This window comes from Phasianus colchicus, chromosome 12 (assembly GCF_987193195.1).
Source record: "Phasianus colchicus chromosome 12, bPhaCol1.hap1.1, whole genome shotgun sequence".
Lineage (NCBI taxonomy): Eukaryota > Metazoa > Chordata > Aves > Galliformes > Phasianidae > Phasianus > Phasianus colchicus.
The window spans coordinates 20735251-20754219 of record NC_143447.1 but is presented as its reverse complement, the minus strand read 5'-3'; the positions used below and the strand labels follow the sequence as shown (position 1 = coordinate 20754219).

The following is an 18969-nucleotide window of genomic DNA, read 5'->3' as shown; positions in this document are numbered from 1 at the left end:
AGCGGAGCCAGGATTTGGACGCTATGATCCTTGTGGGTCCCTTCCAACTTGGGATGTTCTGTGATTCTATGGAATTTGTTATCTACATCAATCCACAGAGGCATACTTCAAGAACATTATGAAGACACATAAAAAGCCTTCCTTTTACATATTATTCAAAGTTATAGCTGGTAGTGGACTAAGACTACCATTAGAATTCTTTCTGTCCTGTACTCTATTTTTTAAATGCACACAATTTCACTTTTTCCGTGAAACTGGGCCACTGGATTGTTTTCTTAACCTGGCTTTCAAGAATGTAGTGAAAGAAATTCATGTCATTCTGAATTGTCCTTATTCTTCTACATCAGAAGTCATAATCTGTAAATTATCTGTTTAGTAAAAATAAGCTGTGTGTAAATTTTACATATCCACATATCTACTTCTGTTCTCATACGTATGCAATCAGAGTGGCTTCCAATACACATTTCTTTGTCTCTCATTTATTTGTCTCTCACGGTAAGATAGATTGTAGGCAGAACTCCACTGTTTTTACACCGAAACACACAGTAAGATAGGAAACAACAACTAGGTATTGTCCAATTTATGCTTTTTCTCTATTTTTTTGACAGAAAACTTGAAATTAAGAATTTTAAACACGTCCAAGTAGTAATAATGAGCTGCTTAATAAAATCCACTTAAAATGTCAGCCCATTCTTCCTCTTCCCTCCTTCAGTAGTGCTAGATTTTTTTGTTCTTACTGTTCCCTATTCTACTTTATTAGTGATTTCACAGTCTAACACACATAAATACCTAATTGTAGGCTTTCTATTAAAAGATCTAACATTATTTGCTTCCATGACTGCTAGCACGCCAGACTTTTCATCTTAAGTTTCCACATCACCAACAACTAGATGAAATTTGTTTAATTTGAACTGTTACGCAGTTCATTTAGAGAATCAGAATCACAAAATCGTAAGGGTTAAAAGTGACCTCTGGAGATCACGTAGACCAAACCCCTCGCTATAAGCAGGCTCACTAAAGTAGGTTGCACAGGAAAGCAACCAGGTGAGTTCAGAGTATCTTTTCACACTGATGTCTAGGCCATAACATGTTTTGTCTCAGCATCACTTGCACTTCCCTCTCAGTATTATCTTAGCCCTTAGAATGCCTTCCTTTTTTTTTGTCCTTAAACTGACAACTTTCCGTCACCTAGCAGACTATGGTACAGACTGCTTGCTTCCTCCTACAGTGTGTACATATACAATATGTACACTGTTATACGTCTTCTCTCCCCATAAGTGCTGGGAGAAAGTAGGAAAAGAAAAGCCTTTCTTAGAAAAACACACACCCTAAGGTTGACACTACTCGATCTCATGAAGAATGAAGAAAAACAGATACAGCAACTCTTGACTTAGGAAACGGCACAGAAGATAAGCAAATCAAGATAAACCTTGATTTGTTAGCCAACGGGGCAGAAAAAGACTACTCTGTGAAACAACAATATGTTACAGCTCCTCATTAGAAAGCATTTTTGAATTTGAAACCAAATATCAGGACAGTAGAAGGGTACATGTTGGTATGGCTTGAGGACTTCCTTAGACACTAGATAAAAAGTATCCATGCATAAGGGCACACAAGAAACTGGAACATATTTCACTGGAACAGGTTGCCCAAGAAAGTTATGGATGCCCCATCCCTGGAGGCATTCAAGACCAGGCTGGATGTGGCTCTGGACAGCCTGGTCTGCTGGTTGGCAACCCTGCACATAGTTGAGGGGTTGAAACTAAACAATCATTGTGGTCCTTTTCAACCCAGGCCGTTCTATGACTCCATGAAACACTAGCAGGTGAAAGAATTTAAAAGTTTCCTACATCATCATAAGATGTCAACTTACATCATTATAAGATTTTCTGCATTTTATGGTTGCTGGTATGGGTTTTCTGTTGTCTCTATTCTTTTATGGGTTATGGGAGTATTACAAGAAACAAGGAGCTGGACTACACAAACTTCCAGACTTCTGCTGTGATGCCTTACAAATAAAAGGCTGCAAAACTAGTGCTTTGGTGCACACATGCACATTGTGTGCGCTCGTGTGGCTTCAATTCATCTAATCATGTGACCCAAACAGGAAGCCCATGTCTATTTGGAGATCCAGGAAGCAAGTTATTCAAGATTTCAGGCTCTGACATTAAAATTTAACCCCCACTACACTATAGCCTTCTCAGGTGAACTCAGCTACACAAGAAGCAGTGGCAAAAGGCAACTATCTCAGTCTATATGAATCAATCAACAAGATTTTTTATTGGCACGCACTTAGTTTTAGCACACCTTATGATCTAGGATCAGCCTAGTATTAATCAAGCAAAACTTACTTTCATGTTCTTCATGCACAGCTAAGTTCACACGATCCACACATGACTGGATATCATTCCACGTGATAAATTCGTTTTCTTCTGCATGCATTTGAGCTTTCAGCTTCATCAGATCATCAATATATCTGTCAAAGAACAAAAATCAAAACCAGCAAGTATCATGTCATAAAAAACTGGCCAGGGAACACACAAGACAGCAATGAGAACTAGACACAAAATGGAAGAAGTAACACAAGGGTTAAAACTGACATATACGAAAGAGGGAATAAAAAAAACCAAAAGACTGTGAGCAAGGTGGTCAGCTCCAGTGCAAAACAATCAAGAAAAGCACTAAAACACCAAATGACAGTTTCAGACAAAAAAAAAAAACACAGTGGATGAGCTGGCCTAGTGCAATTGAGAACCTAGTAGTACCAGAACATAGCTTTGTTGTGAAACCTTGCTAAGGGTCTGACTGACAGTACTTAAATCAGATTAGTAAGAAATGGTAAATGCAAAGACAAGATGCCAGAACCAAGAGAGAATAAATTAATATTGTAGTAAGCAGTGAAAGAACCTGAAGTGTAAGGGGGAAAAAAACAAAAAAAACACAAACTCTCATGAATGTAAGCAATATCAAAGACAGACCCAATATCAAAGATTAACCTTCAAAACACTCACCTCTGAGAGTTCTCATCCTCAACGTTTGTCAGCCCTGTGACAGGATTGCTCAGTTGTCTCCATACTGTACTCACATCCCCCGAATCTAAAGCCCTATTAATCACAGCCACAGAAGAGAGCATCTCTACAGCAACAGATAATTCTGCATGAGTGAGGTTACCCTGCATACAAAGGGGAACACAGATCAATTACACTTGCTCTTCACAAACTATTGCTAGAACAACAAGAGATTAAAATAGAATCTTACAGTGCCAAGCAGCTCAAGACTTAAAGATTGAGCATCACATCAGAACAGACTAAGCATCAATGCAGTTCTACGAACACTGAAGACAGGCACATTTAGTGAAACAGACAAGGTAGATTTGGTGATCCATATCAATTTACAGAAATAAGAATGTATTACTTACATCATGGCTTTGCTGCTGCAAGGTGGCCAGCTCCTTTTGATAAAGATCGGCAGCAAATGCATAAACCTCTGGTAGCTGGGCCTCTGGATTCATCATTTCTGCCACAGTCTTCTCAGCATCACCCATTCTAATTGCAGCATTAATTCTGGTCACTGCTGCCAGCCCTAAAAGTTTGAAGAGGCAGCACGTCAAGGAGGCAGCATGAGAACAAGGAAGGCAGACAGCTGGGCTCCCAGTAATGCAAGTACTTTTACCATATTCAATAATAAGATCCCTAAACTAAAAAAAAAAAAAAAAAGAGTAATTCCCTTACAGGTTTTCCAATCAGTTATTTACCCAACTAGTCTTGCATTACTGTAAACAACCAGACTACATAATGCCCTCTTTAAAGTAAGACCCACTTTTAAACCACTTTACCTTTTGTCTGATTATCAGAGGACTGTCTCACCAACTTCTGCCAGTAAGCAGCCTCACAACTGCCAATGTTTTTCATAGGTAATTCATAACAACTTTTCTTTCCAGTATCTATTACATTCTACAGTGTTCTCTACACCCTACAGCATTTTCACTTAAACATAGCAAAAATAGGTAAATAAACATCAAGTAATACGGGGAACCAGTAAGGTACTTTGAAGGTAACCTCATTGTTACTAGACCTGCACAATCTCCCACTTGTAATTCAAACCGCCCGTAACCAGATCCCTATTAGCTTTCTTTTTATGTGTTATAAATTGAACTAATTGCTACTGTACAGCCAGAATTAAACACTGAAAGCTTCTGGAACTTTCTCCAGAAGAGAGTTTTGCGTGGTATCAGAAGCAACTGATTAAAAAAATCCAGCCACTGATTTACATTTTATTTGCTATCTGATACCTAGAAACAGCCATAAAAAAAAAAAACAGCTAAAAGTTCCATAGCTCAAATCAAGTACGACTTATGGCAGTAGTCAACAGGTAAGCTAGTTTTAACACCTCATGGAGCAATCCAGACTTCCTTCACAGGTCCACAGAACAAAATCTAACACAAACTGCCTAGGAAAAGAATTATTTAAGGTGGACAGAAGTTCCATATTGCTCAGCATTTCATCTGATTTGCTGTTGTCTCAAGCAAAGAGCTCGATAGAAGACACCAGAGCCAGCTGTCATGATTATTTTTCACATTTCAATAGCCTCAAACTACTTAAAAAACATCCATAATAGTCTGAGGTAGCCCTGGTATAACCTCATGTGAACGCAAATGCCTTCTTAACCTTCTGATCACATCCCACAGATACTTTGTCACTATCGTTTTTGCCACTCCTTACTTTGCTGATATTGTTGTGCTGCTCTGTTAGCAGCATCCACTCCCAACTGTAAATCCTCCTTCTGTAGAAGACCTGCAATGCCAGCCTGAGGGGAAAATAAATAAATAAATAAAAAATCAGGGAGAGTGAAACAACATCAGTTCATTCAGTGCAAATAGCTCAGCAAAAGGAATAAACAAACGGAAGGAAACAGCCTTTCCTTAAGGCGCTTAGTCACAGTAATGCAATCAAGTCACAGTATTTTATACCCATAACGTACATATGCATCCACCACAGTGCCCAAGATCTAGTTTGCTGAAACTGTACAACTAATTTGTCCACATTTTTCTTGGGTCTGAAGGCACACAGTACCTTACGCCTCTGCTTGGGTGTACCTTTTCAAAAAATAATTCACTGAAGAGATATAATAGAAGTAACCACGTTCATAGCACCCTATTTTCCCCCATTAATGCGTATGACATTGTAATAATCGAGTCAATACTGTTTTTTAAATCTACTACATGAATATTTTAAGTAGCATACATAAGCAACACGCATCTAAAATCCACCAAAGAGTTGGCCTGAAATGAAAAGCTAATGTCAACCTTGATTATGATCAGGATTTTCCACAGTGAAAGTAGTACAGTGCTTATCCAACAGATACTTAACACACAAATATCCACATTGTCTGAGCACTGAAAATAGTAAAATAAGAGGAAATATGTGCCTATATTGTATAGTTCTATACATAATTTAAAGTTTGGTCAAAGTATTTTAATTACATATACCTACCTATATGTATAAGCATTATACTGACCTTTCGTATGCAGAGATGAAAACTAAACAATGTTTAATGTATGCTTATGTCTATAAAGTTTTTCCAAAGCAACACTAAACTGGTATGCAGGTATACTGCAAGCAATTAGCATACGAAGGACAATGAGATGGTGAAAGGGAAATAAATAAAAATCTAAGTCATCAATCACAGCGATCCAGGCTTTTGCATACCTCCTGTTTCTGCTGTCTATCACTCAAAAACTGCTTGAAATACCAATCACAATTTTCTCGTAGCAATCCTCGGAGTCCCAGGGCTGGTGTTGCCAAAGCTTCATACAGAGCTAATGCATCTCCTTGTTCCAAAGCTAGGTCAATCTTGGATATGGCTGCACACGCTAGCAATAGTGAAACAGAATTTTCAGAGAAACATTAAATGAATAAGTCCCATCACCTATATAACCTACTGCTCAGAAACAGTCTGAGATCTGATGGGTGTCAAATTAGGCATGTAATCTGAATGGAAGACTTCCAAAGCCAATTGCAAAGCAGTACTTCGACGAGAGGCTGAAGGATGGACATAACATGTGTTACTCAGTGGGATAGGAGGATGGCAATGAAGCTGCAGCAGCAACACAGACAACCCATTTTCTTAAGGAAGGGCAGCAGAAGTCAAAATAAATACAGCTTACAACTACATACATATGGGTAACATGTTCAAACAAACAAAAAACACAACAGAAGAGCTGCCTTCAATTTATGTTAGCACTCCAGAAGCTTTCTGCTTGATACCGAAAGCAAGGAGGACCACAGGTATAATTTTTAACTATGCTTTTAATCAGAACTATTATTTTAACATGATACCTACTGTTCACTTTATTGATGTTTCCCTGAATCTCAGCTTGAGTCAGAAGTTCTTCATATACATCTCTCTCTCTCTCCAAGTTTTCTGAGGAAATCTGAAGATAAAATAAAAATGAATCAGTCTCCTCCATCTTGACAACGACAATTTATGATCACCCCCTAAAAAAATTCGGTGACCATCACCACCTATACAGAGTTCTGAGAGAGGGAGTTCACCTATCTGTGACCTACTGTATGGGAACTGCTGAGTCACAGCCTGAATCTCTGATTGATCACCTGAGGCGATCAATGAGTCAGCCATGGGAGCACAGTGAAGGCAATTCACCTGTGCTGCAGAAAGGGGTGGAGCCTGGCTGCACCTCTCCTAAACCCATTTAAGAGCTGATTATCAGTGGGGAAGGATCTCTTCTGAAGATCCACTCTGCTGGAGTTTCATAAGTGAGCCCAGGATACGGGTCCTATCTATTCTCTTTTTGTTATTATAACCTGCTTTGCTTAACTCTCTTGTTTATTTCATAATTATAACATCTTAATATTCGTTGACTATACACCTACATATGCAAAAAGTCCTAAAACTACATAAACTCCAATTTGAACAGTACAGAAACACCTTAATCCAGTTTACAGGCTTTATATAAACATACAATAGAGCTCCGGAACATGGAAGGCCAACAGTATATATCAAATATTTGTTATGCAGTGTTCTAAAATTACCTGGAACCTTTCTGAGGATCAGTTGGTTATTCTGACCATTTCATTGTTGTAAAAATATATCAATATTGCCTGAAAATTCCTGACGTATGAAGGATGATATGAATGCTGCATGTACATATGCAACCCATAATTCAGAGAGCTGAACAGAGTAACGCAACTATTGCTGCCTGTCTTCTACAATAGGAAAACAGATTACTGGGGCCAATATCAGAATATCAGCAGGAATAAATCCCCCTAATAGTACTCTCACAGAACTGCAACACACTCACTCAGCATTCCCCTATTGTTTAAAACTACAACATAAAATTGCAATACAAACAGTTTGTTTAAAAAGATTTACTTACCCTGTTTTTAGCATTCTCCATCTTGTCTTTTTTCGCTCTGTAGAGAGTGTCTTGGTAAGTAGATTCCAAGTGATCATCAAGATTGATTAGCATGGCATTAGGGTTCTTCATTGCCACAAGAGTGTCAGCTGGAACCTGGTGGTCAATTGCCTCATTAATGGCAATGACAGCAGCGTGTACTGAAAAAGAAGCCTGTTAGTTACTCACAAACATAACAGTCTTGTTAAACACTGAGAACTTGACTGAAAAGTGAAAAATTATCTGGAAGTTTCTAGTAGAAAGCAAAACCAGCAGGGTTCAGTGCTCCTGACAAAAAATGGTGGCCTACTTCCTAGTAGTATACATCAGCTAACCAAATCAGTGGGGCGGGTGCATATCAACCCTCTTTCATCTTCCAGAAGGCCTGTATTTTCTTATAGCAACGGGCATAAAAACAGACATTTAGTATACAATATTTTGGTCTGAATAATCACATAAAAATGAAACCTACATGCTGCTTCATCCACAGAGAGCTCATTTGCTAGAATTCCTCCAATCTTGCTGAAGGCAGGCATCTGAATGCCATACTTCTCCAGTTCAAGTCTCATATTACTGATTTCTTCCTCTGAAACATATCAAAAAAAAAGTGTTGCACAATCTAAAGTACACTAGGAACCAGCTCTGCAGTATTAGCTGTGGCTACAGGAAAGGCTGGAATAACTACAGTAAATAACAAATCATTGTTTCATTTATACTTTGAGTATAACTCTGTAAAAGTAAGCAAAATAAACAGGAACTGCTGTCATTTTGCACACCTTCCTAGAATTTGTATTTATCCCAGAAACTCATACAGAAGTATTCTGCATTCTTTCCCATGAGAAATCATCACGTAACTCAAAAATCTAGAAATACACTCCATTACTCTGAGGTGCTTCAAAGATGGTGGCGAACAGGAAAATGCACAAACAATGTTTGGTTTTTTTCTCCTGCAGAAAAAGGGATGGAGAATATGGAGACGTGCTGCTGATAAACGCCAAATAACCCAAAAGCAGTGCACTTTAAGTTTAGCCTTACATAGGTGAAATCAGTGAATGCTGTGCAGGAAAACAAAGTTTTTAAATTATGTATGTCCTCAGATAGTAATCACACCAACACAAAACACACAAATCAGGCACTTCTGCAACAATCAAGCAACTGAAACCTTGAGGAGGTATCTCTGTGGGCACGCGCAGCTCAACTTTAAACTCTTAAAGGAGACCAGAACTGCTTACCAAGTACTGAAGTGAAACCTCTCCCAAGGGGATAAAGGTGACATCAAATCATCTTTTAACAGGAGTGAAGAACTAAGGGGCTGTTATTTGTGAAAATAATGGTAGCGAACCAATGCGAGCCAATGACTATTTAACAACCTGGCTAATAAGCACCCAAAGCAAACCTTCCGCTTTAACTTCTGGAACTCTTTACAACCATTAGTATCTAATTTAATTTGCATTTAGGAAACCTACATTAACAATCCTTTCATTGACCTAGACAATATCTCCTACAGCTGAAATAAAGGCAGTGCATACTGGTACAAACTTTATTTTTTTATTTTTACCTGTGAAGTCCACCTTCCCATATAAATCCTGAATTTGGGGGGCAAGACCCAATTTGAACAGGTACAGGCTACAAAAGAAAATAAGCAATGAGAACAAGTAATTTTTCCTCATGGTTAATTGTAAGATATCATCATTTAAGAGATAAAAAGATCAAAGGAACCATTCAAGAATACCAACCCATATAACAGCTCACAACTACCAATCAGGTACAAGTTGATCCTCCTATCTCCTTCCCTCCTCAGCTTGCTCCTTTACTTGCTCACCACCCTGAAATCTTCATAGAACGAAGATGAAAGGGACCTCTGGAAGTCTTCTCATCCAACCTCACTACTCAAGCAACATCACCTTCAGCCAGCTGCCCAGGACAATGTCCAGACAGCTTTTGAACAGTTACAAAGGAAAGCATCCCTAGCCTCACCAGACAACCTATCCCACCAGTTACCCTCACAGGAAATACAGTGTGTTCTGATGGAGCCTCCTGTGTCTCAGTTTACACCTATTATTACCTCCTGCCTTGTCCTTAGAAACCACCAAATAGAGCCTGGCTCAGTCTTTACACAATGCCTTCAAATATTAATATATATTGATTAGATTGGATCCTTCTTGCCCCTGCAGGCCTTCTCTTCTCCAAGCCAAACTGCCCCAGCTCTCCAGCCTTTCTTTATACAAAAGATGCTTCAGACCTTGAATCACTTCAGCAGCCCCAATGGACTCTTATTGTCAGCTCCATGTCTCTCTTGCACTGAGGAGTCCTGAACTGGACACAGTACTTCAGGTGTAACCTCGTCAGTGCTGTGTCAAAATAGTCTTAATAAGGTGATGTGACTTACTAATATGATGTAAGCACATTCACTTGGTCATTCCCCCCCCCCCCCCCGTAAATTTAGTGAATTAATCTGATTAACAAAGAAGCTTGGCGAGAAATGGAACTGATATAAAGCTAAGACAAATGGGACTGGGGAAAGAGAAGCAAGTTCTCTGCTTGTCTGTCAAACTGGCTCAGCACTCATGGTCCCGTACCCTCTAGTAAAATATCTGATCATTAAAAATAAATTACTAAAAAAAAAAAAACAAAAAACCTGTGTCTCAGATGGAACTCGGTTTTAACTGCATGGAAAATAAACAGCAGACAATTTCACATTTCTATGTTACCTCAACATGCAATATCTAAATTTCCTGCATTTAAATTTCAGTATCTAGGGAGGCTGTAAGAAGGAAAGGGCTAGACTCTTTAGCAGGAGCTGTTGTGATAGGAGAAGGGGAAATGATTTCAAACTTAAAGAAAGTAGACTTAGGTGAAATATAAGGAAAAAGTTTGGTGGGACTTGTTTTTTTTCTTTTTACAGTAAGGGTGCTGAGGCACCGGAACAGGTTGCCTTGAGAGATGCTAAAAGCCCTGTCCTTGGAGATGTTCACACCAGGCTCAGAGCAACTCAATCTAGCTGTAGACATCCCTGTTCATTGCAGGGGAGTTGGACTAGTAGGACTTTAAGGGTTCCTCCTAACTCAAAAGATTCTATCATTCTGTGACATTAAAGACAAATACGAGATAGTAGGAAGAAATTCTTTATCATAGGGTGGCAAGATGCTGGAAAAGGTTGCCTGGAAAACATTGTGGATGGCCCATCCCTGGAGGCATTCAAGGCCAAGTCGGACGGGGCCCTGGGCAGTCTGACACAGGGGGGGGCAACCTGCCCATGGCAGGATTGGAACTAGATGATCTTTAAGGTCTCTTCAAACCTAAGCCATTCTATTTACAGATTGGAGCGAAGATCTACAGCAGTTCTGCTAGTCCCCGTTCACCCTTCAGCCCAGCCTTCTTTCCCTCACCTTTCAGCTTTCCAGGCAAATTTCAGAAGGAACTGGAGATTTGTGCCTCACATGCCTTACCTGAGTGCATGAATGCAATAGATACAACGCGGCATGTTCTTGCGATCATAGATGTCTGTAGTTTCTGGGTAGAATATCTGAAGATAAAAGAAAATTAGCAGTCTGAATGATACACCCACTACATAATCAGATGTCCTAACTGTGCTAAGACCAAATCTTCTGCAGTACACTAATGAAACAATCTACAAAAACAAAACTTCTCACGCTTCTCCGACCCTAGCACATCTCTCCTGCTTAAAGTCACACTTTTTTTTTTAATCTTCCATCCAAATCAAAGCTCCTTTTTTCCTGCCCAAGTTCCACGTGCACGAAAGCACATTCCCCTTCCTTCATGTGCCCACACAACACTACCAAGGTCCATGTATTTTCAGGCAACCGTGTTTATTAAACTCCTCTGAGATACTGGGCCATTCCCATAGTGTAGCCAATAATTTATATTTAAGCCATACCTGAAACCTATTTCAAATTTGCCAATGAAGCTTTCAAGTTAATCTGAACAAATCTAACTGCAGCTCAGATACTGCGCAATAGAATGCGGAGTACAAACAACACACTGTAGACAGTATGCAAGATTTGTAATATGGGATAGAAGAAGTAACTATTACAATCATTCTCACTCACAGCAGGATGGAAGATTTCATCAAGTTCTTAGATAGAAATTCTATACAAATACAAATATAAAGAATGAAAAAGTTATATGAACTCTGCTGATTTTATTGCAACAAGAAACGCTCTCACAGAATGTAAAGTTATTTTTGAGATTACATACCAGTCTGCATATACAACACAGAAATTACCTTAGGAAGGCCAATCTCAGCCATGGCATTTAGCCACTGAATTACATTATCAGTGTGTCGGAAGTGCAGACCAGTTGCCTGAAATAAAAATAGGCAGAAATAAGAGGACAAGCAAAATATCACAGCTGACAATACAGTGAAAAAAAAAAGTACACCCAAAGAAAAAAAGGTGTCAGAACTCTTCTATATATCTATACAATTACAATGCTTATTTATAACACCACAAGTTCTTTCACAGCTGTAAGCTCAGACATAAAGCTAAGAGTCCACAGCCCTCACTTACCCAATATTCTCAAGCAAAGGAGATGTTTCTCATAGAATCAGAGCGGTTTGAGTAGGATGGGACCTTTAAGATCATCTAGTTCCAACTCCCCTGCTATAGGCAGGGACACCTCCCTTCAGACCAGGTTGCTCACAGCCCCATCCAGCCTGGCCTAGAATGCTTCCAGGGAGGGGGCACCCACAGCCTCACTGGACAACCTGTTGATACCTAACCTAAACCTACCCTCTTCCAGTTAAAGCCATTGCCCCTCATCCTGTTGTTGTGTGACCTTACAAAAAGTTCCTCCCCAGCTTTCTTCTAGGCCCCTTTCAGGTACTGCAATGCTGCTGTAAGGTCTCCCAGAGCCTTCTCTCCTCCAGGCTAAAGAGCCCCTGTTCTCATAGCCTGTCCTCACATAGGAGGTGCTGCAGCCCTTTGATCATCTTCGTGGCCCTCCTCTGGACTGGCTTTTCAGTAAATAATAATATAAAAGAACTTTCTGTTTATTCAGTCCACACCTCTGTCTGCACATTTTCCTATTTGAGGTCTACCAAACCCAATACCTACAGCCAGCAGCTCTCACCTTATATCTAGTCTGCTCCCTATCATAGATTTTCTTCACAGAAACCACTTTGGGGGAGAAAAAGTTTCCAAGTTTGGCCAAGTAGACACCATTTCTCAATCCTTCTTCCAGTTCTGTTGTGGGAGGAAGCTCCTCATTCAGACAGGCCTCCATCCACCTATAAGTGCAAGAAGAACAAAGTACAATTCCAATTTGTGAACATAACTCCATGCTAAGTAAGTTCCATGCTGCTACTGCTACATCACTCTCCAGCATAGTATTTATTTAGCATTAGAGGCTGAACATCAGTACAGTACTATCAGACAATCTATGTCACTAAGATAATAGTAATGCTTCAGCAAAAAAAATGTTAAGTACAGAGCCCAGCAGTCAGTGCTTCAGAAGTTAAGATACCATCTCCCCATCACATTCTTCCTCCAGCCCACAATTTAGCTGCTGCTGGTCTACATAAAGCAGCCAACCTGTCTTTGTAACTCACTTAAATTTTCTTCTCAAGTATAGGCTCATCTAACAAGTATCTTTTTATTCAACTTTCATAAAAGCTTTGGTAGTTCATAGAATCATAGGTTGGAAATGATCTGTGAGATCATCTAGTCTAACCGTTCTCCCATCATCATTGCTACTGTAAGCACTAAATCGTATCTCACAGCTCCTCATCCAGATGCCCCTTGAACACTGCCAGGGACGGCGACTCCACCACCTCCCTGGGCAGCCATTCCAGTGCCTGACCACTCTCTGAGGGAAAAAGTTCTTCCTTATGTCTAATCTAAACCTCCTCTGGTACAACTTACGGCCATTTCCTCAGGTCCTGTTTGTTGCCTGAAAGAAGAGGACAAGCCCCCCCTCACCACAACCTCCCTTCAGGAAGTTGTAGAGTGCAGTGAGGTCTCCCCAAGCCTCCTCTTCTCCAGACTACACGACCCCAGCTCCCTCAGCTGCTCCTCATAAGACTCGTGCTCCAGACCCCTCCAGACCAGCTTCGCTGCCTTTCTCTGGGCACGCTCCAGGGTTTCAGTATCTTTTTTGTAGTAAGGGGCCCAAAACTGAACACAGTACTTGAGATGCAGCCTCACCAGTGCTGAGTACAGAGGGATGATCACCTCCCTGCTCCTGCTGCCACACTATTTCTAATGCAGGCCAGGATGCCATCGGCCCACCTGGCCACGCTGTCAGCTCATGTTCAGCCGAGCATCAACCAACATCTCCAGGTCCCTTTCCTCTTCACAGTCATCCAACCACTCAGCCCCAAGCCTGTAGCGCTGCATGGGGTTGTTGCGGCCAAAACGCAGGACCCAGCACTTGGCCTTGTTAATCATCATCCCATTCACCTCAGCCCAGCAATCCAGCTTATCTAGATCCTTCTGAAGGGCCTCCCCACTCTCAGGCAGATCAACACCACATCCCAGCTTGGTGTCATCTGCAAACTTACTGAGGGTACACTCAATCCCTTCATCTAGGTCATCAATAAAGATATTAAACAAGATGTGCCCCACTACCGACCCTTGGGGGACACCACTCATAACAGGTCGCCAGCTGGACTTAGTTCCATTAACCACTACACGCTGGGCACAGCCCTCCAGCCAGTTCCTTACCCAAAGAAGAGTATACCTGTCCAGGTCACGGGCAGCCAGTTTCCCCAGAAGAATACTGTGAGAGACCGTGTCAAAGGCGCTGCTGAAGTCTAGATAAACTACATCAACAGCCTTACCCTCATCTATCAGGCTGGTCATCCAGTCATAGAAGGAGATGAGGTTGGTTAAGCATGACCCGCCTTTCACAAACCTGTGCTGGCTGGGCCTGATCCCCTGAATACCATGCACATGCCACATGATCTCACCTAAGATGATTTGCTCCATAACTTTCCCTGGTACCAAAGTCAGGCTGATAGGCCTGCAGTTCCCCAGATCCTCCTTACAACTCCTCTTGTTGATAGGAGTCGCATCAGCAAGCCTCCAGCCCTCTGCGACCTCTCAGGATAACCAGGAGTGCCGGTAGATGGCAGCGAGTGGCTCGGCAATCACCCCCGCCAGCTCCTTCAGCACCCTAGAATGAAGCCCATCTGATCCCATGAAGTTATTTCAAGACTCTACAGCTGATTCAAGCTCCTCTAGCTGACCTCTTACAATTCTGTCATCAAGTCTACACTCCTGGCCTATATATTTTACCCGACCTTACTACAAAAGCAGAAAAGGAACACACACTTCTGTGGTCTGACTTTCAATAACAAAGCTTTGACTTTCCTCATAACAACAGACTTTACCATATCTTATTTCCTTCTGTTTCATTTAATGGTGCTATTATAGTTCCTCTTAACAGTTAGTGTTGGAAGGACCTTAAAACCCCCACAGTTCCAAACTCCTGCCACGGGCAGGATTGCCATCCGCTTAATCAGGCTGCCCAGGGCCCCATTCAACCTGGTCTTGAACATGGGGCAATCACAAACTCTCTGGGCAGCCTATGCCAGAACCTCAATATCCTCTGACCAAAGAGCTCATCTCTAATACCTAACCTGAATTTCCCCTTTTGAATTTAAAGAAGTTTAAAGCCATTTCCCCATGTCCTATCGTTATTAGGCCATGTTAAAAGTCTCTCTCCCTCCAACTTACTAAGTTCCCTTCAAGTACTGGAAAGCCATGATGAGGTCTCCCCTCCCTAGAGCCCTCGCCAAGACAAGCAAGCCCAGCTCCCTCAGTCTTTCTTCACAGGAGAGGTGTTCCAGCTCTCTGATCATCCTCATGGTGCTCCTCTGGATCTGCTCCAATAGCTCCATGCCTTTCATGTGCTGAGAACCCCAGGCCTAGAAGCAGTACTCCAGATGGGGTCTCATGAGGGCACAGTAGAGGGGGACAATCTTCTCCCTCACCCTGCTGTCATCCCTCTCAATGCAGTTGAGAATACAATTGGCCTTTCAGGCTGCAAGCACACACTGCTGGTTAACGTCAAGCCCTTAATCCACCCGAAACCCCACGTCCTCCTTTGCAGTAGAAGGTCAAAATTATTTCAACATATTAATCAAAGGTCAGAAAACAAAAAATCTGGCAGTACTTAACATGCTTATGAAAACAGAATACATTCCATAAACATAGAACAGGGACCCAATTTCAAGTAAAAAGATGGCAACTCAGCACAACTTTACCACTTGACATCATTACAAAAATGTAGATACCATGTTGTAACGTATGATGCCAGCACTTCTGTCAGAGTACACAACGCAACCTTAAGCTCTTAGAAGTGTGAACATCAATGCCCCAGTTTGAAAGCTTCTCTCTGTTCTGGCACTGCACTTCCAAAATGACACGGAGTTGAGAGAAGTCAGAACAATCCAGGGAAAAAGGACCACAGATCTATTAAACAGGACCCAAAAAGAAACATGGAAGTACTGGGTTTCCAGTTTAAGAGAATAAGAGAAGAAAAATCAGGTTACAAATAAAAATGTGTAAAAGGCTGCAGATATGCGAGAGAGAATAATCTGTTCTTCATGTCCATAAGCAGGTAGTAAGGTAATATTACACCAAGGCAAATACAAGTTAGGTAATAGTAGGAACCTTTTAGCGCTGAGAATACCGAAGCACTACAGCAGTGAAGTCATCACCAATAATTAAATAAATAAATAAAATCTTTAAGAGCTTGTTAGATAAGCATAACAGGAATTTCTACTAGGCATAGATTTTTTTTTTTTTTTTACTTTCTTAGGCAGAAAAAGTCTGGAGGATCACAGAGTTTAGTTTTTGAGGGGTTCTTTTGTTTTTTGGGTTTTTTTTTGGTTTTTTTTTTTTTTTTTTACAATGAATCTATCCAGGAACTCAGAAACACACAGGAGGTAATCTGCATCCAAATTATTCCCTTTACAAAATATCATGACTTTAGAAGTTCCAGGCATTTGAAACCCCCTTATTCTTACCTCTTTGCTTCCTCCAGGTGACAAAGGTATTCATAGGCTACGTTCTGGCGTCGTCTTTCATCCATTTCCTCTGCTGTTAACCTTTCATTATCCAAGACAGCTGAAAATAGTCAAATAAATACTGTCAGATAGAAGAAGACTGAACATCTGTAGCAACTGGACAGATCAATACAATGAGAAAGGCATTACAACAAAGGTGTGATGATGGAAGGACTGGCACAATAGAAAGGTGCCATGAAGGAAGGGAAGAAGGTTGCTCACCCATATCAGAAGATTTCAGGTTCACAGGGGAAAGCTTCACCAGGGAGGGATCTCCAACCAGACATCCTTCCCCAGTGGCAGTCAGCCCTTAAATGAGGTCTAAGAGAGGTGCAGCCAGGCTGCATCCCTTCCTGTCCCACAACTGAATTGCCTTCACCTGTGCTCCCAGGGCTGACCCCAAGTGCTCAATCAGTGGTTCAGGGTGTGACTCAGCAGTTCCCATACAACATCAAAAATCATATCCAACCTTCCTCACAGGAACTCATCCCAGGCATAATTTGTTTCAGAAAAATGAAGAAACAAATACACATGTTCTTTGCAAATAACAAGAGACACGGTTTCCTTATCCTTCCACCCTTATTGCGTAAGTTTGCCATCTTCCCCGATTTCTCAATTTGACTTTGATTCAGCTTTTCCTCATCTGCCAATTTCTCTGAAACCATCCATTATTTTCTTACTTCCTTCTAGCTTTGCCTTTCTCTTTCTCAGAAGCACATCAGTGACACATATCTCTCCAGCTACCTACTGATTTTGGCAGTCAAAGATTAAAGGACAGCTGCATATTTTCACACCATGTAATTTCTTCTATACTGTTATATTTCATCCCTAGAATGACAGAAATGCTCCTCTCAGCCATCACCTGGAGGATAATAATTTAGATCCACAACCTGCATATCATCTTTGGATCAAAATCCTACAGTTATGTGCCTAAATCTTTCCGATTTTTGTGTGTTCAAACACTCTTCCCACTTACTGCTAAGTGCCTCCTCCATGCTCTCATGTTGAAAAAGCCACTTTCTTTTTTTAAGGCTTTATGGATGAACGTGACAAATAGGAAACACCTTGTACCGTTGTTAGTCAAAGGTTAGCTCACGCCTGAAATACTGAGATATCAACCACAGCGTTTGCGATCAAGCAAAGCCTTGGTAAGAACGGCCAGGACGTTTCAGAAACCCGTCTGAGGTCCCCACACGCATTTTTCCCATTACTTCAGCCTTTCCCAACGTTACAAGAGCCGACAACGGCCTGCCGCCACGCGGTAACGCCCCCGAGCGAGGAGCAGCGCTGCCGCCCCGCCCTCCCGCACACCCACCTGCGGCCGCGCCCCGACCGCCGCTTTCGCCATCTCCCATCCGCCGCACAGCGCCCGCTCCATCTTTGCTCATTTTTGACGTGCTGCCTTGCACAAGCGACCGTACGCCACAGAAACGTCGAATCGAAGCCTCCCTCTCCAAAGCGAGCGCATTTTCGAGGAGACGAAGGCGTTCCGCCTGAACGCCTCCGATCGATTCGGATGGTAGGCGAGGGACCGCCGCCGAAACAGCAGGGAGGCGGCCAGAACGGCCCGCCACGGCAGCGTCCCGCCGCGCCCTCCTCCTGCCGAGATCGCTCCGCCAGCGCAGCCCCCGCCCCGCCGCGCTCCCCTCCCCGTGGCGGACATGTTGGGCGAGGCGCGCAGCGCGCCCACAGCACGCGCGAGCGATCTTTAGGCGGGAGGCCAGCCACGGCCCCACGCCGCCCGCCCGCCGCCTTCTCCCGGCGCTCTTCTCCACCTACCGCCCGCCGAGCTCGGGCGCGTTCGCGCGACCCACGGCACCCGCCCCGCGGGAGGCTCGCCTCGCCGCGCCGCCGTAGGGAACGAGGCTCCCCGCTCCCCCCCGGAGCCTTGGCGCCCAGCAGCGGTCCCGGGAAGGGACGGACCGCGCAGGCCGGGCTGGGCGTCGCCGGTCAGGATGTCTCCTGGCGGTGGCGCCGCCGATTCCCGGAGCCGAGCCCGAGCCCCCGTACTCACAGCCGTAGTGCGGCCGGGACATGCCCAACCCGTCCACCTCCTCCGCCGCCATAGCGCTGCGCTGGTCCGGGGCCGGCCGGGAGCTGGGCACGGCTGTTCCTCTTCCTGCAGTGCCGGGTGTGGCGGGGGAGGAGCCGCGCCGCTCGTTCCGTTGCCGGCTCCATCCGCCGGGCTTCGGTTGGGAAGCCGCCTCTGCCCTGCTCCGTTCTGCCCCGCCCGCCCCGCGCGTATCGCCGGGCAGCGATGTCACCGTCCAACTCCGTTCTGCCTCTGCTGTGCAGCCAAACCTTAAGAGCGTTCCAAGTTGTACAGTTAACACAGAACGTAATACCGGCTGTCCATTATTCAGAGGAAAGGAAAGCTGGGATAATACGAAGTCATATGGAAATAAGGCTGTAAGAATATATAGGTTCAACACCAAAGGATTGAAAGATGGAAACATATCATTATTACCAGTTACCATGTAATAATTACATTATTACCAGTACCATTATTAAGGCCAGCTTTACA

General features: G+C 42.8%; 1 protein-coding gene across 3 annotated transcripts in view; it reads right to left on the bottom strand.

Annotated features, from left to right (window-relative positions):
- IQGAP1 (IQ motif containing GTPase activating protein 1) overlaps positions 1–18727 on the bottom strand; it is a 53799-nt gene extending 35072 nt beyond the window's left edge. Inside the window, exons 1-14 of one of the 3 annotated variants that reach the window (XM_031587990.2) lie at positions 18460–18727; positions 16407–16506; positions 12506–12662; positions 11661–11738; positions 10864–10940; positions 8973–9040; positions 7887–8000; positions 7397–7575; positions 6343–6433; positions 5709–5872; positions 4722–4806; positions 3419–3582; positions 3012–3172; positions 2352–2476 (exon numbers count right to left, since the gene is read on the bottom strand). In XM_031587990.2, the coding sequence (XP_031443850.2) occupies positions 2352–2476; positions 3012–3172; positions 3419–3582; positions 4722–4806; positions 5709–5872; positions 6343–6433; positions 7397–7575; positions 7887–8000; positions 8973–9040; positions 10864–10940; positions 11661–11738; positions 12506–12662; positions 16407–16506; positions 18460–18511 (1615 nt within the window). In that variant the 5' untranslated portion in view covers positions 18512–18727. Of the gene's footprint in view, positions 1–2351; positions 2477–3011; positions 3173–3418; positions 3583–4721; positions 4807–5708; positions 5873–6342; positions 6434–7396; positions 7576–7886; positions 8001–8972; positions 9041–10863; positions 10941–11660; positions 11739–12505; positions 12663–16406; positions 16507–17421; positions 17733–17760; positions 18387–18459 lie in introns of those variants that run through there. The other 2 variants (XM_031587991.2, XM_031587992.2) reach the window with 2 other exon arrangements.
- Positions 18728–18969: the final 242 nt, after the last annotated feature.